The 18,496-nt window shown below is 38.9% G+C and overlaps 1 protein-coding gene across 2 annotated transcripts in view; it reads right to left on the bottom strand.

Moving 5' to 3' along the window:
* The window catches only part of edem3 (ER degradation enhancer, mannosidase alpha-like 3), a 69,178-nt gene that overhangs the window by 13,430 nt on the left and 37,252 nt on the right, over positions 1–18,496 (bottom strand). For both annotated transcript variants that reach the window (XM_080195746.1, XM_080195747.1), the window contains exons 8-14: positions 16,037–16,142; positions 10,082–10,179; positions 9,323–9,448; positions 6,823–6,906; positions 5,147–5,230; positions 4,861–4,985; positions 3,185–3,347 (exon numbers count right to left, since the gene is read on the bottom strand). In XM_080195746.1, coding sequence (XP_080051872.1) covers positions 3,185–3,347; positions 4,861–4,985; positions 5,147–5,230; positions 6,823–6,906; positions 9,323–9,448; positions 10,082–10,179; positions 16,037–16,142 — 786 coding nt within the window. The remainder of the gene's footprint in view (positions 1–3,184; positions 3,348–4,860; positions 4,986–5,146; positions 5,231–6,822; positions 6,907–9,322; positions 9,449–10,081; positions 10,180–16,036; positions 16,143–18,496) is intronic.

The following is an 18,496-nucleotide window of genomic DNA, read 5'->3' as shown; positions in this document are numbered from 1 at the left end:
TGTTGGGGAATAGAGAAACTTCATGGCTTTGATTCACTCCGAGATCTCCATTTGGAAGAGCATGACCAAGATACACACTTATTTTACACCAATAATCAAGTAGCCAAGGAAAGGGGAAATTTTCAAAGTCAGTGTTGGATAAAGTTTAATAAAAGCTGTGCATTCAGCTTCTGTGCTACACTTAATTTCCTGAGAATGGGTGGTCCGTATTATATCTCGAGATTAATGCAAGCTTTGTGTGTCATCTGATGACATGAAGGACACTTCTGAGAATAGTGGAGATCGAGGAGATGATAAATTTGTTTTGGTCAAGAAGCTTGTTTACTTCTGTGATGCCATGCACTCAAGTGACTTGTAATGAGAATCTCTGGAAGGCAGCAGCCACTCTACATCAGGAATAGTGTCAATAGGCTGAGGAAATCTGCAGTACATATTGGGTCAGTCACATTTTCTTGTGATTCAAATCCATCAGGATTTTTCTGTGGAGTTTTGTAGAAGAAGTACACAGCACATGTGTCCATTCCTAGCCAGAGGTCACAATCTTTTGTGGTTGCACTGTCCAATGGTAATGTTTGATGTTTAGGACACCTGGCTTGGTTCAATGATTGAAATCTGTTGCAGAAGTGCCCTTTGCTCCTGTGTTCAATGCGATTTCAAAACTGTGCACCCGAGCTCTTCCAAAAATCACAGTGTCTTCCGTTCTACACATAAATGATGATTACACACACACACACAGTGAAAAACATTTTTGTGCATCTGGCAAGTCCTTCCCCAATGTCTGGAAAGGCTTATGTAGACAGATAAATGTTAGATACAACCAATGGTAGGGTGAATCCTCTACTTGTTCACTGCCTAACCTAAACTGTCCATGCAGCCAGCAGGAGCTGTTTCACTTTTCTGCCAGTAATAACACAGACAAGATGAAAAGATATCGTAAGAGCTCTGGATATTGTTATTAGAGGTAGATTTTAAAGGGGCAGTCACTTGCAGGATCAAATCCAATAGAATGGTATTATCTTTGCAGTATAGATATCCCTCCTTTTATATTTCCCCCATGCACTAACGCATTAAAATATATACAAGGAGCTTCCTGTCCTAACATACTAAGCGCAGCAGTTGCACAATTTGGTGAAATGGAAAAATATAAATACACATTAGTTGATGCCATGTACTTTTTTGCCACTAAGACAATTCAGTAGGTTTTAAATTGTCTAGCTGACAATGAACATCAGTTACAAGATTTTGTTCAGTGCACAGAACACACCAGACATGCAGGTCAGAGAGCATTCAAAGAACAAGATGAATCAAGTTTTCTTGCATAGGATTTTTTCCCCTCAAATCATGGGACAGTCTCAATAGAAAATTGCAGCAAGTTTCCTTGCTTATGCTACGAGGGGAGATTTAGCTTCAAAATACAGATGGGTTTGGATCAGGTATTAGTTAAAATGCTCAAACCCGAATTCTGCCTGAAATCTTTCTCCATTGCTCCCCTTTCCTGCTTCAAGGTGGCAGATTGGCACTTTAAAAATGATAATGAAGCTACATGTGGCTCATTGCTATTCTCCATTTGAAATTTAACTGCTGACAGCTTGGTTTCTCTGAGACTTTGGAAATCTGGCAGCTAAGCCAGTCGAGGTCTGTCACAACCACAGGTAAATAATTCCCTTGCCAGCAGGGACAACAAACTCCTCCGCCCTGTCCCCAGTCTTCCAATCTCCTCCACCTTTCTACCAAGACGCCGGATACTCCCCAGCTATGAGGCCTCAGACAGCTTCGACCACCAAAGCCTTCAATTTCTCAAGTCCTTCTTCATAGAATCTCTAAAGTTCTGAACAGGCCATTTGGCCCATCGAGATGATGATGAATGGGATGGATAGGATAGAGGTGGAGAGACTCTTCCCACTCAGAAAGGGCAGTAGGACTAGGGGGCACAGCCTCAAGATAAAGGGGGGGCGGTTTAGAACGGAGTTGAGGAGGAACTTCTTCACTCACCCAAGGGTGAATCTCTGGAACCTCTGGAATTCTCTGCCCGTTGAAGTGGTGGAGGCTGCCTCGCTAAATATTTTTAAGACGCGGGTTGATGGGTTTTTGATAGGCGAGGGGATTAAGGGTTATGGGGAGAGGGCGGGAATGTGGAACTGAGCCACGACAGATCAGCCATGATCTTATTGAATGGCGGGGCAGGCTCGAAGGGCTAGATGGCCTACTCCTGCTCCTATTTCTTATGTTCTTATGAGTCTGCACCAACTCAGAGTATTGTACCCAGGCCCTGTCCCCCATCCTATCCCTGCAATTCCCCACATTTACCATCCAACCTACACATTTTGGAACACTAAAGGGAAATTTAACATGGCCAATCCACCCATCTTGCACATCTTTGGACTATGGGAGGAAACTGAAGCACCCACAGGAAAACCACATAGACATTGGGAAAATGTGCAAGTCCACACTGTCACGCAAGGCTAGAATTGAACCCAGGTTCCTGAAGCTGTGAGGCAGCAATGCTAATTACTGTGCCGCTCCTCCTTCACTGCTCCCTTATGCCTGGGTTTCCAACACTAGCCTCATCTCTGAAACCAGGTTTGATTATCACCACCAATGTCTGCAAGGCTTGATTCGCCAGGATGTAGACATGCCTAATCCTGCCACCTCCCCTACACTGTTCCTAACAGGAAACCAAGCCTGTCAGTGAGACTGGTTTATGGATAGAGAACCTATCAATTATAGCATAGTCACACATTTGTGGGCAGCACGGTGGCACAGTGGTAACACCCCCCACCCCACCATTCCCACTCCCGGCACGCGCGCGCACACACACTCCACCCCATCAGCTCTCCCACATACCAAAAGTATTGTGGAGTTGCTTTTTGTAACAACTCATTAACCGCATACAGCTCAACACGTAAAAATACCATCTGGTGGGCAGGGGAGAAAATTGTATTTGGATTCATATCGGCCTAACTAGTCAAAGCTGTACATATTATTGAAAATCACTGAGTAAAATTAGGTTGCGCTGAAAAAGCAAAAAGGATTTGATACGTATATTTTAATCACCACTTGAACTTGCTCAGATGGCATATACTGTATCCAGGTTGCACACAAAGTCCAGTAAATCTTTCTATGTAATCATACCCATCGTTATCTTTCGCTCAGAGGTGCCTGTGTCCTTCTCTACAGAACCTACCTGGTTATTCCTATTCTTGGTAAAGTTTGTAGAGAGCCAAAGTGGCAATAGATGGGCCTCAGTGGTGAAGATATAATCCTCAACATCAAAGAGAACATCATCTTTCTCCGCAAAGAGCAGATACAGATATTTAAACATTTCAGCCAAGAAAAAGGAATCCATTCTGTGTAAAAGAGAATAGAAACCATTAGAAAGGCATTCTAAATCAACGACAAGACCGATGAAAGTAATGGATTTTTTTATGATGTTGCTTTGGTTGCTGTCACTTTAAAACTTGGGCAAAAACGTGTTTAGCAGCTACACGACACACAGTTGAGAGATGACATTTAATAAAAGTTCTGCACAAGATATTATTAGCAAAACCGAGAGCACATTGAATTAGAGGTAGAGAATAAGGATAAAAGTAACACAGGCTGACTGACAGATTGTGACAAGCACTACTTTCCAGGGATGTGCCTGGTGCCTCAGCTTTATTATTTTATTTATTAATCACAAGTAAGACGAACATTAACACTGCAATGAAGTTATTGTGAAATTCCCCTAGTTGCCACAGTCCAGCACCTGCTCGGGTCAACGCACCTAATCAGCATGTCTTTCAGACGTGGGATGAAACCAGAGCACCTGGAGGAAACCCATGCAGACCCCGGGAGAACATGCAAACTCCACACAGACAGTGACCCAAGCCAGGAATCCAATACGGGTCCCTGGCGCTGTGAAGCAGCAGTGCTAACCACTGTATTATTGTGCCACTTTTCATTTTATGTATTAAAGACGCGAATAAAAAAAAAGAAAGCTGTATATCAAAATTTGCAGATGACACTAAGGAGGCACAGCAAATTGTGTAAATAGGAAGGAATGAAAAGGGATATAGACTAAGAAAGTGGATAAAGCTATGGCTGGTGGGAGTTAAATGAGGGAATTGTGTGGTCAATCTCAAACGACCTGAGAAAGATATAATGGAAACGTTTTCTTGTTGTTGAAAAACCAAGGATCATGGAGAAACAATGCCCCTGCACACAAATCACTAAAACCTAACAAGCATGAAACAAAGGCCTTTATCTCAAGGAGATTGGAATTCAAAAGTGGGAAAATGATGCTTCAGTTTACAAAGCCTTGGTTATGCCCAATATAGAATACTGTGCTCAGTTTTGGGTAATGGACCTCAGAGAAGATGCGTTGGATTTGGAAGTGATACCAGGGCAAATTGCATAAACTTTGCTTCAGCTATACCTCTTCCAAAGTCATGTCCATCAATGAGTATCTCCAGAGGGCGGTACACCGATGGCAACAAATTTTTAACATCAAAACGGGTGAACCAGATTCTGAATTTTGCGATTATTTTGCTTGGAATGTAATTTCCCCAGCCCAGAAACTCTAACTGGCATTCAAACTCAGAAATAATGATCAGCGTCACCAAGCAAGGAACTGTTCACTGACTGAACCTATAGCTGAAGTTAGCAGAGAGTTGTTGGATGTCTGGAGATTTAGAATGGTTGCTGTCCAGAAAAATAACAATGATTGAAGTGAGAGAAGAAACTACTCGAGAAGGAAATTATTCTACAGCTTCAATTACCTTCATTCATATATTTCTGTGGATTGCACTAAGTTTTTTTTCTCTGGTAAAATAACAGTTTTCTGATCATAAACTACCAATAATAGATGGGAAAAGTTCTGACCTGTCTTCGTGGCTTCCTGTGCGAACATCTTTCATTGCTGCAAAGCCGCATGGTACACGAGCATACTTATTCAGGTTCTCAATAATGGTCTTTCCCACTTCCAGGTAATATTTGTCACCCGTAGCCTGTTTGTAATAACGGACACATACATTCACATTAGATCAATATTCAAAAAAATTAACATCAGCTACTTGCCCATTGACACCATATTTTGTTGGAATTCTTGCACCTTTATATGTTTCTTTCTAAAGATATAACATTCTATCAGATTAAAACAGAAACCTACCTTGTATAAGAAGTAGGTACTTTCAGCAAATTCAGGTCGGAGAGGATGCTGAGCCCAGTGAACCCTAAAATCAGTGGTAAAAGCCTAGAAAAACAAGGTCAAAAACTTCCAATGAGGAAATTCTGATTTTACAGAACAATGCTCAGATTCCCCTTCTTTTAAGAAAAAAAACACTTCTGCAATTTTAGATATTAAATACTTGTCACATTGCTTGATACACGAGTTATTTGCAGTTTGTTTATAAATTTAGTCTGTTAATTAACTTGGCACAGTTAAACTTGAATTTATAAAACTCCTTCACTGCAACACTAGCCCTGTAACAGGTATTCTTATAAGTTCCTTCTCCAACAACTTTATTCAGAAACATTAAAACATTTCTCTTAAATAAATGAGTTTTGAGAAAGGCTAAGGCTCACTGAAAAGCAGCAGCAAGAATGAAAACAGTAAATCTGACCTCAAACCAGAATCAGGTAGTAATGCAAGGTGACCTCAAGCTTGGATTTTTAAAGTCTGAAGATTGTAGGGAGAAAGAAAGGATGAAGGATTAAAATATTTGTTACAGTAGGAGATTTAGGGATTTAAGGAGAATTGTGGTGTAGTGGCTGTGACTGGACTATTATTTCAAAGAAAGCCAGTTCAAATTTTACCATGGTAGTTTGAGAATTTGAATAATAGAAATCAAAAATAAAACATTGCTATCAGTGCCATGAAGTTGTCCGACTGTTCTGAAAGACCACTGACTCACTTATATTCTTTAGGGAAAGAAACCAGTCATCCTTACTGAACCTCTAAGGGAAGCCGAGAGTGCAAAGTATAAATATGGCAGCAGTTCAAGAAAATGTACCTAAAGAATAAAAACTGGTCTTGTCAGCAATATCCATTTCCAAAGAATGAACGTTAAAAAAGTTGGAGCTTAGGAGAGTAAGAGACTAAAGTTCAGAAAACCTTTGATTGTGTCGTATAAATTAACTACTGAAAGAGAAAAAAAGATCGCGATGGTAGAGATTAGAGGGAAGGAATGAGAAAGAAATCACTTGACAAACAAATATTTCATTGTTTCCTTACCAGGAGAGAAAAATAAAAAAGAGACATCTTTCAGAAGTGTCCCCAGGTACTTTAGTCTAGAGTAAATTATTTTGTAGTGTACTCACTGTTATGTCAGCAAATGCGGTAGCCACATTTCATACAGCTAAATTACCTATACTAGCATCTCAGTGTTTGTTTCTGATGGTATGGTTCAGGGAATTACCTTGGGAATGAGAAGCCCCTTGTCCAAATCATAGAATGCTAAAGTTCAGAAGGAAGTCACGGTCATGCATTTGAAAGAGCTACCCATTTCTTCCTACACCTTTTAACATCTACTTTCAGTAAGGTGAAGGAAAGAAAGGCCAATTAAAGATTTAGACACCAATACATCAAAAGAAACACACATTGAAGTGAGCAAAAGATGTCAGTTGAAGAGGGCTGGGACTTTTGTCAAAATGCAGTTGCAGATGTAGCAGATAGGATTGCATTAAACCACGACTACAAAATTGACAACACATTAAAAAAAAGTCAAAGAAAGAACAGTCAAATATTCCAGACTTTATCTATTGATAAGCCAATCCATTGACATTAAAAGACTTAAAGAACCGAAACAAAGTCAAACAAATGAAAGTACTGGAAAGCTCTGCTACCTCTGGCAAGAAGTTGTGTTTTTTCGTAACTTGGTACAACATCTCATGCGTCTCTATAGCAGGGCGAATATCCCCCTTCAACACCTAAAAAATATAAACCAAATTGCATTTTATAAAGACTGAACAGCACATAATAGAAAATTATTCACAACATACCAATTCATATACACAGCAAATATTAATGGAAAATGCTAGAAATACAAACCACAAGGCGCCACTAACATGAAGAGATCAGTTAATGTTGAGGGCAACCCAAAACACTAACTTGTCTTGTTTGTTTTTACTGATGCTATATGATCTGATATGTACTCCCAGAATTTTCTGTTTATCGTTTCCAGTGTTTTCTGTCTTTCCATGCATCAAATAAAATTAAATTCACAATCAGATTTTGCCAGCTTCATTTGATAAATTTCAGCTGCTCTAATTATAAAAATAATGTTTTGTCAATCAGCCTTCTGCTAAATGGTGCTTAAATATAATCATTTACAAACAGCTATCAATAATAGCTAGACAACTGAGATTCAAGTCAAGCATCAATAAATTATGTTTCACTCACTTCACAATCAACTACAAAACAAAGCTGCCAAGGCTGAAGAAGTGTGGCTATTTTCTTTGATCCTAGATATTATAAATGAGACACTGTCACCACGCAGTCTCTGAAGTACATAATTTTACATTTTGCCACAGAGAAAAGTAATCATATAATCAAATACTAAGCTAAACAAAACTTATGATTGCTAATACAAGTTATATTCAGATGTAAATTCAGCTGGGAGGGCAGCAGCTGAATCTCAAAGGTCAAATGGTGCCACAAACCAAAATGATGAAACATGTAATTACAGAAAACGCTGGGAATGCTCAGTAGGCCTGGGAGCATTGATGGTGAGAGAAACACAAGGTCTGATTAAAGACCATCAACCTGAAATGTTAACACTGCTTCTCACTCCACAGATACTGCCTGACCTGCGGAGTATTCACAACATTTTTTGTTTTTATTTCAGATTTCCTGGATCCGCAAATATTTAATTTTGTAACAATAAAACTTGCGTTCCTTATCAGTGTCACCTGGACCACATTATATCACAGTCTACAAAAGCCTGTCCACTTTTGTATGTGATAATACTATACACAAAGTGCAGTGCTCGAGTTGCCTGAACACCATATTAAAATGTAATTGAAGACACTTTTAGAACACAAGTGTCAACAACAGACTAAAATATCCATATAAGGTTAACAAGAAACCACAAAATATATTGAGTTTCTCATTACTGCCACAAAGATAAGATTTTTCAGATAAAACATATAACCAAGTTGGTCACAAGAATTCACCTGATTTTTTTCAAATCCCAGGTGTGACAATAGCTGCCTCTCTAAGTTGTCTACCTCCATAGAGCAAGCACATTACCTAAACAGCAGTCAGACAGAAGTCGGTTTATTCTGGGAAATATTGTTTTCACATCATTTTTCATGGATATCTGTAAATGTGAAGCATTTCTTACTCCAATTCCACATAACTAACGGCCTTTGGGGCTCATTAACTGCATTGCTCAAAGATCAGCCAATAGAATTTCACCTACCATTGCTGTTTACTTGATGGATTTTATTTTGAGATTCATTTAATCATACAACAAACAACCTTATCAATAAAGAATTTTTTAATTAATGTCTAGATTTTTTAAAATTCAAGGTTACGTTTGTGCTTGATATTAGTCCTTTATGGAACAGGTGAGACCTAACCCATTGAACAAACAATTAGTAAGGTTACTGACAAACTTATTTTTAAAGCCTTTAGCTAGTACATTCATTTGACACCAGGCTTTATTGTTGGGGAAGCTATTTCTCAATGCTTTGTACTTTTGGCTTTCTCCACAGCATTCACAAAATATTAGAAATGATCTGCTTCCAGGATCTACAATGCCAATCTCACACCACCTAATAGTTAATTTTCTCTTTAACATTATTTAAAGCAGCTACTCTCATCAATTCCTAAAACGCACAACTGAGTTCAATTGCAGTAGGCAGACGGCAGTCAATCTTCAATAACAACTGTCTTATCGTTTTTTTTGAAAAATATTTTATTAAACTAGTCTTAAGTCTTCACCACACTTGATGATTTCACAGAATTATTACAGCACACAAAGTGGCCATTCAGCCCATCATGTCCACACTAGCTCACCGAGAGCAATGTACCTCGTGCCATTCTCCTGCCTCCTCCCCATATCACTGCAGTCTCTCTTTGCAAATAGTAATCAGTTGAACCTGTCTCTATCACACTCTTGTCCAATGTATTTCAGATCTTAACCAAGGGTTTCATGAAAAAGTTTCTTTTCATGCTTCCATTGTTGAAACGTGATCATAATGCCTAGTGTTCCTTAAACAGAAGTAAGTTAATTTTCCCTTCTCAAAAAATTTCAGTGTTAGAATTAATTATTAACTTTAATTATGTAATCAGCAGTATGTATAAGACTCAAAACTCTTCAAAGGAAGAAAATCACTTCACCTGAAGGCCTGGGAAAAATGCTAGCAAGGCATCCATCCATGTTCGTGCATTCAGCATTGGCTTATGTATGTGAACATCCAGCAAGAGTGGGGGCTGGCTTATATATTTCATGATGGCAGCATAGTGCTAAAAGAGAAAATAAAAGTTTATTACTTTGGATCCCCCTTTCTTGTATATACCTAGAATGAGGCTATTTAGCTGGAATATTTTACCTGTGCATTCTTTTCTAATTCAGCAAACTAAAGCATAAAGCAGTTATGAGGTATTTTAAATATGCAAAACAAAGTCTTTTAGGCTTTAATGTTAGAGAAAACTACGAAATATTGCTTTTTGCTTCTAAACTACTGGACAACCCCTTCACAGCAGAAAATTAACAAACTTCTCTAAAGGAATATATACAATTTTTTTTTTACAATTAAGTCATCCCAATAAACACAGGCTGATTCAGTTTTAAATACCTAATTTTCAAGACCTACCCCAAGTAAGGGTAAATGCTGAAAATTTAATTTATTTTCACAGCTAGAAAAATGGTTCATGAAATGACCAAATGGACCTGTGTTAATACTCAAATTCACCAGTGAATGTACTTTTAGTTTTGATCGTATTTTATACAGATTCAACACTCAAGTATTCTATCTGTGTGCAATAATTTGCTATTGTTCCAATTTAATTGGTTATGTCCATCAGACAATTGATAAATGTTATTTTGGATAAGAAACAATATGATACACTAAGGTCAACCAAGAAAGCAGAGCTTACAGTGTTGAATCTCTGTAAGTAACCATCATCACCAAGTAGAATGTATGCTTTGAAGAGGTACTCATAATATGAATCAATCCCAGCTCCAACTCCACTATCTGCAAAGATAAAAAAAAGTCAGTAAAGGTCAAAATTGACCACAATATGTTATAGAACAAAAGAACAAAGAACAGTACAGCACAGGAAACAGGCCCTTCGGCCCTCCAAGCCTGTGAAGCTCACTGGTCCAACTAGACCATTCGTTCGTATCCCTCCATTCCCAGTCTGCTCATGTGACTAGCCAGGCAAGTCTTAAACGATGCCAGCGTGTCTGCCTCCACCACCCTACTTGGCAGTGCATTCCAGGCCCCCACCACCCTCTGATATCTGAGTTATACCTCGCCCCTCTCACCTTGAGCTCGTGACCCCTCGTAATCGTCACCTCCAACCTGGGAAAAAGCTTCCCACTATTCACCCTATCCATACCCTTCATAATTTTGTACACCTCCATTATGTCTCCCGTCATTCTCCATCTTTCCAGGGAGAACAACCCCAGCCTACCCAATCTCTCCTCATAGCTAAGACCCTCCATTCCAGGCAACATCCTGGTAGACCTTCTCTGCACTCTCTCTCTCTAAAGCCTCCATGTCCTTCTGGTAGTGCGACGACCAGAACTAGACGCAGTACTCCAAATGTGGCCGAACTAGCGTTCTATACAGCTCCATCATTAGACTCCAGCTTTTATACTCTATACCCCGTCCTATAAAGGCAAGCATACCATTCTTCACCACCTTCTCCACCTATGCTGCCACCTTCAAGGATTTGTGGACTTGCACACCTAGGTCCCTCTGTGTTTCTATACTCTTGATGGCCCTGCCATTTATTGTCTAACTCCCCCCTACATTAGTTTGTCCAAAATGCATCACCTCGCATTTATCTGGATTAAATTCCATCTGCCATTTCTCCGCCCAATTTTCCAGCCTATCTATATCCTGCTGTATTGTCCGACAATGTTCATAGCTATCTGCTGAATAAAGAGAATGTTTCAACCTTGTTAGGGACCAGATCAGGATCTCCAAGGTATATTGAGATTTAGTCTAATTTCGTAACATTTTTTTATTTTGGCATTAGTGTGTGGATAAGCTGTTTCATTCCAGATGCGATTCTAGTGACACACTAGGAAGCTTTTATCAAAACAAGTTTTATTTAACAAAAAGGTTTAACTATAATGAATTCATTAGCTTAACTTTCACCAATTAAAATACTTAACCATGACAAGGTACAATTCTTGACTGCTAACCTATCTCTAGTAGTTCCACATTAAGCAATATTCCTCATAGACTTAAATTCTGCTTCAAAATCAAACATCACAAGCATCTTTTTTTTTACTCTATACAATCCTAGAGCCTATAATTACTTCTGGAGAGAGAAAGGGAGAGGCCATGTCTTTTAGCAGGTCTCAAACAGCAGCTTCTAGAGAGAGACATCTAGCTTCTTTTAGGACCAAGAAGAAAACAAAACGGTTTTTCCGGCCATTCACATAACTGTCTCTTGTTAATCAATGTAATTAAACCCTTTTCTGAAACCCTAGGGAAAAAACAAAAATAAACAAAAATGCATTAGCTCCAATTCTCAGCATGGATCTGCCTGGTTTGCAGATAGCTCGTCACCAGGTAAACCACAGATGAATTGTAAGTATACCCATCACAAGAAACACAACAAATACATTTCTTAGAGGCACAGTATCATCATAACCTAAACAGATCAGGTTGTTCATTCCAGCAAAATGTTTGAAATTAGCATTGTCTTAATATTAGGGAATATAGAAGTCGCTGTTCACAATCAGCCAAAATGGCATTTATGTTAATTAAAGAGAATTATGTTAATTGTGGGCACTGGAAAATCATTTTTAAAAATGAAAACTGCAACCTGTTGAATCAGTAAATGCTGACATACTTGGAGAATGATAAAGAAACTGTCTGCCAGAAATTACTAAACCAGAAAGTACTAGGAAGCCAAAATAATGATTGAGATATGGTCATTAATTAAGGCTGCATTAATGATCCCATCATTAGTTAGATTCCCTTGCCATCTGGATCAGTAGCACATCACAACAATTTCTCCAGGCGATGTAACATTGAAGAAAGAATACAATTTTCCCCGGAAACAAATTGAAAGTTTATGGAAAGATTTTGTTTTAAGTACAAAAATATTAATTAGCTTTTGAAAAATAACAGATGTAATATTCTATTGCTACTTAGTTCTCATTAAGAGAAAGATTATAGCTTCCTGCAGACATCAAGATGAAGAAATAATTATTAAGACTTTACAAGAGTATGCTTGAGGGGTAAACTAAGTCCTGTGCATCCCAGAGATTTTCACCAGAGACCTTATTTTAATGCCTCAGACTCCTTTAGTTCTTGACTGACGTAATAAGAGTCCAGTAGTTGGGGAGTTGATGTAATAGTATTGAAAAGGCTCTTACAATGACCATAGATTGTAAGAAATATGAATAGGAGGCAGCATTCAGCCCTTCAAACCTGCTCCACCATTTAATAAGATCATAGCTGATCTTCAGCTCACCGAGTCCACTTCCCTGCTTTCTGTCCCTAACCATTAATTCTTCTACTGAGTAAAAACCTATTGATCTCAAACTTGAAAATGTTCAAGGATTCAACCTCACAGCTTTCTGGGGTAAAGAATTCCAAAGAATCACCATTCTTTGAGAGAAGACATTTTTCCTCCAAATGAGCCCCACCCGTCTTTTCTGTAACTATGCCCTCAGGTCCTACACTCTCCAATGAATGAAAATATTCTCCCAACATTTACCTTGTCTGACCCCCTAATAATCTTGTATGTTTCAATCATATCACCTCCCATTTTTACTGGACTCCAAGGAGTACAGTCCCAACCAATTTAATTTTTCCTCAGATGGCAATCCCTCCATACCCAGGATCTTTCTAACAAATTTCCTCTATTCTGCCTCCAATGTTAATATCTTTCTTTAAATAAGAGTGCCAAAATTACACACGGTATTCCAAATGTGGCCTCACTAGTACCTTGCACAGTTGCAGCAATGTCTCTTCACTTGTATACGACAGCTCCCTTGAAATGAAAGACAGCATTCTATTTGCCTTCCCTATTACCTTCTTCTCCACCTGTATAACAACCTTCTGGGTTTCATGAACAAGGGCTCTCAAGTGGCTTTGTGCTACAGCTTTCTGCCATCTCTCTCCATTTAAATAATAATCCACCTTCTCATTCTTTCTTCCATAATGAACAATCTCACATTTTCCTTTGCTGAATTTCGATTGCCAATTTTCTGCCCACTCACTTAACCTGCCAATATCTCTCTCAACTATTTATATCATCCTTACAACCTGTCTTGCCTCCCACCTTTGTACCATCTGCAAATGTGGCCGCAGTACGCTCTGTTCCTCTCCCCAAATCATTAACATATCTCGTGAGGAGCTGCATTCCCAGCACTGATCCCTGTGGCACTCCACTGTAATGCCCTCCAACCTGACAAAGACCCCCATATCACTACTTGCCCCTTCATGAATATAAAAGGAACCTTATTATTAATGTACATGGATCCTGCTTATTAATGCTTCAAGATTCAAATTAAAGTGGAAGGATCCACATTATTGATGCAATAGGTCATTGATTAATGTAAAAGTTTATGGGTTGTGTTTGGATTCTGATTATTGATGCGGTACGATGCTGACTATTGATGCGGTACGACACTGATTATTGATGCGATACGACCCTGACTACAGTGTGATTTAGACAAGCTGGATGAGTGGGCAAATGCATGACAGATGCAGCACAACGTGGATAAAAGAGAGGTTATCCACTTTGCTAGCAAAAAGAGGAAGGCAGATTATTATCTTAGTGGCTACAAGTTAAGAGATGGGAATGTGTAAGGAGACCTGAGGGCTCTTGGATACCAGTCACTGGTAAGCATGCAGATGCAGCAGGTGGTAGAGAAGATAAATAGTACGTTGGCCTTCTTGCTGCAATTACATAGGGCAGGGTTAGATCATACCTGGAAAACCGTGTGCAGTTTTGGTCTCCTTATCTGAGAAAAGATGTTCTTGCTATAGAGAGATTGCAGCGAAGGTTTACCAGACTAGTTCCTGGAGTGGCAGGACTGACATATGAGGAGAGATTTAGCTGGTTAGGGTTATATTCACACGAGTTTAGAGGGGGGAATCTCTTAAAAACCTATAAAATTTGAATAGGATTAAATAAGGTAGATACAAGAAGGATATCCCTGATGGTGGAGGGAGTCCAGAACCAGAGGTCACATTCTGAGAATATCAGTAGATCATTTAGGACTGATACAAGGAGAAACTTCTTCACCAAGAGAGTGGTAAGCCTGTGGAGCTCACTACCACAGAAAGTAGTTGAGGTCAAAATACCGTATGTTTTCGAGAAGGAGTTAGATATAACTCTTGGGGCAAAAAGGATCAAAGGATATGACAGGAAGACGGGAGCAGGCTATTGAGTTGGATAGTCAGCCATAATCATAATGAATGGTGGAGCAGACTTGAAGAGCTGGATGGGCTACTCTTGCTCCTGTTTTCAATGTTTCTTTGTTTCTATATTCAGTTTTCATTAATTGAGAATTTATACACATTACACTAGTGCAATGACAATATCTTCTATATGAATTTTATATCTTGGCTTCCTGTATCAGTACTAAGACTGTTCCTCCTCTTACACCTGTAATACGTCTGTTCTTCTTCCACCAAGAAGTGATGCCTCCTATTCTAAAAATAATGCAATGGCTAAAGGCATGTTGTCTCCTCCTCCCACATCAATATTATGGTGTCTTCCCCTCTGATTTCATTACTGTGACAGTTCTTCCTCCTACATAAATTACATTGTATCCTCTCCTGCACCAATGCTATGATGTCACCCTTGCCCTCTGCCCTGTTCTGTTACACAGCCAAAGTAAATATACACTTCAAATGCAATGCATTCATTCATTAGTACTCTGAATTTAAAATTGTTATTTGTCTATCATGAGCTGCACTACAAAATATTCATTGAAAATTGGAAAAAATATCTTTTGCTCATGTTACTCAGAAGATATGATGAGCTATTTCAAAGCTTAAAAAATTGCTATATCCATAGGGCCAAGATTAACACAATAAAAATACAATGGAAAAGACCATAAGATATAGGAGCAGAATTAGGCCATTTCAAATCTGCTCTGCCATTCAGTCATGGCTGATATTTTTTCATCCCCATTCTCCTGCCTTTTCCCCATAACCCCTGACCCCCTTATTAATCAAGAACCTGTCTATCTCTGTCTTAAAGACAATCAATGACCTGGCCTCCACAGCCTTCTGCGGCAATGAGTTCCATAGGTTCACCAGTCTCTGGCTGAAGAAATTCCTCATCTCTGTGCCTTTAGCCTGAAGTTGTGCCCTCTGGTTCTAATTTTTCCTACAAGTGGAAACATCTTCTTCACATCCACTCTGTCCAGGCCTCGCCGTACCCTGTATGTTTCAATAAGATCCCCCCTCATCTTTCTAAAGTCCAATGGGTACAGACCCAGAGTCCTCAGCCGTTGCTCATATAACTAGCTCTTCATTCCAGGGACCATGCTTGTGAACCTCCCCTGGACCCTTTCCAAGGCCAGCACACTCTTCCTTAGATATGGGGCCAAAAACTGCTCACAATACTCCAAATGGGGTCTGATCAGAGCCTTATACAGCCTCAGAAGTACATCCCTGCTCTTCTTTCTAACCCTCTTGACATGAATGCTAACAATTCAACTGCCTTCCTAACTGCTGACAGAACCTGCACTTAAACATTAAGAGAATCTTGAACAATGACTCTCAAAAGCACAATACAATTAACCACAGTGATAAATCTAACACAGTATTGTATCTCCACAGCTGTGCACAGTTGAGTTTGAACAGACGGAGGATCAGCCAGCAGAAGTAAAGGAATCCATCTCACCCCTGCGAACCCAGTCTCCAGTGTGGATATTGATGGTCGTTCCCACCAAGTTGCTGTTGCGCTGTCTCTTTTCCCACAGGAAGTCTAGGGCTTTCCGTGCATGTTTCTGTACAAGAAGCGGAGCTTATTAAATAATCAAGTAAAATAGGTTGTATGAGACAGTTAAATACTATCTATCCAATCTGCACCTGATTTGGGGTACATGTAGTATATTTTCTGTTTTCCAACTCAAATCTACAAAAACATACGAATCCATGAATAAATGGAAAATTCACATATCGAACTCCAGGCTCTCTGGGCTCAGACTCGATGGAAATAGCTTATAGATTCCAATATATGTCACACATGGAGCATATATGTAATTGAAATATTCCTGATTCATACATTCCCATATTATATGCAGCATCATCAATTCTAAAATATATGCATCTGTGTACCATTCCCATTGCAAGCATGATAAGAGTATTAAACATAATAAATTTATTTTGTCTTAAACGGGTCAAGATCAATCTTGTTTACTGCCTTCTCAAATTGATATCACATGACCCAAATATATATTCTGTAACTAAACATTGGTAGTATATAGTCTGCTCAGTTTGTCAATTTGAATGCTGTTGGGTTGAGGGGGTGGTGGATATACTTTTCTATTCTTCCTGATGCTTGACTCATTTTAAGGATAATGACATATTCACAAATGCAGTTGTTCAACCTCATTGTCACTATCTGACTCAAGGACACTTTGAAGTGTGGAGTGAGTTATGGATTTCCCAACCTTTTAAGAATCAAAATGTTGGAAAACACTTCACTCCGGAAACTGACATTTAGATTTTTGATATTACGTCCTTCAAATGAGAGGCATTACAAGTAAATATGGACAAGTGAAAAGCAACGTTCATGTATATGGGAAATGTATTCAGTGCTCTTTCTTGCAATAGATACAAAAGCAACCACTCCACCCTCTTAACCCACACCCAATTAAGTTTTCTTCTCTTAAAGGCACTGATCCTTGATCCTGTGTGCCTCCACAGGTGCAAACAGACCTTGGTGACTGGTTGAAAATGTGATTCCACTGATGTCAGTAACCCCAAACTACCCTACTCAAGTGTGACTCCGCAGATGTTGGTATCCCTCTGATATTTTGTCAACGTGGCTGCTTATCATGCTTAAACCTTTATCAAGGGCATTCGCTCATCGAATAAGAACCTGCACTTACAGATGTCACTAGATGCTTTTCAAGAACATGGCAATTTGTTTAGAAAGAATCATTACTTTTCTCATTAAGCTAAAAAAATCAAATGCTTAAAACTAAGATCAGTCTTTCCAGGTAGCTGGAAAGATTTTAATAACTTTAAACTATCTTTGATGGACTTGTGCACATTTGAAATTTGCAGATGACATAAAACTTGAAAGTAGGATCAAGAGGAAGATAGGAATAGACTTTAGGAGGACATAGTCAAGCTAGTGAAATAGGAGGACACATGGCAGATGAAATTAATCACAGGCAAGTATGAAGCCATATATGTTGGTAACTGGAATAAGGAGAAGCAATTAAAACTAAATGGTACAATTATGCTGTAAAAGCAGAGATTGGGCAGATGCTGGGGCACAAATCTTTGAAGGTGGCAGCACATGTTTAAGTAGTAGTTAATAAAGCAAATGGGATCTTGGGCTTTATAAACAGAGCTACAAGAGTACAAAAGCCAGAAAGTTATACCAAACCCAGGAAAAACACTAGTTTGGCTTCAGCTGAACATTAAGCTTATTTGAGACTCCATTTTTAAGGAAGGTCACAAAGGCATTAATGGTGTGCAGCAGCGATTCATTGGAATGGTTCCAGGAGAGGTAACATCAATAGACTGGAGAAGCCGGGGTTGATCTCCTTAGGGCACAGGAAGTTCAGAAAAGATATGCTAAAGTGCTTAAACCTATAAATAGTTTTGTTAAAATAGAGTGCCTGTTGCCAGTGGCTGAAGTGTTGATTACGAGACTGCATAGATGTAAGGTAAATGGTTAAAGAATCAGATGTAATGAGGAAAGAACCTTACACTTGATTACTGGTTAGCATTTGAAATCCAATGACCGATAGGGCAGAGTGTATAGATTTACAGCACACATCACAAGGGGAATGGACATCAAAGAGGGAATGGACAAATACTTTAAGGAGAAAGCATTGTAGGGATATGATATGCTTCAAACACCATGAAATGGGGATTAACTGAATTGCCTTTCAAATGAATCAGAGTCAATTAGTTTCCTTCTGTATTGTAATATTCTACGATTCTTCTATATCTTGAGATTTCTGGCACCTTTATTAAACAGAATAAAGACATTATTAACATTAGGACCTAAACATACGTTTTGAGCATGCACGTTTATACAAATCATTTTAGTTTCAATTCTGACCTTTTACAAATCATTGGTTAGATTAATATATTGAATTTTGGATAACCTACTCAAGTG

The sequence above is a fragment of the Carcharhinus amblyrhynchos genome, chromosome 9 (assembly GCF_965287045.1).
Source record: "Carcharhinus amblyrhynchos chromosome 9, sCarAmb.v2.hapA, whole genome shotgun sequence".
NCBI classification, from domain to species: domain Eukaryota; kingdom Metazoa; phylum Chordata; class Chondrichthyes; order Carcharhiniformes; family Carcharhinidae; genus Carcharhinus; species Carcharhinus amblyrhynchos.
Note: the sequence above shows the minus strand (reverse complement) of the source record. Positions and strands in the feature narration are given on the sequence as shown.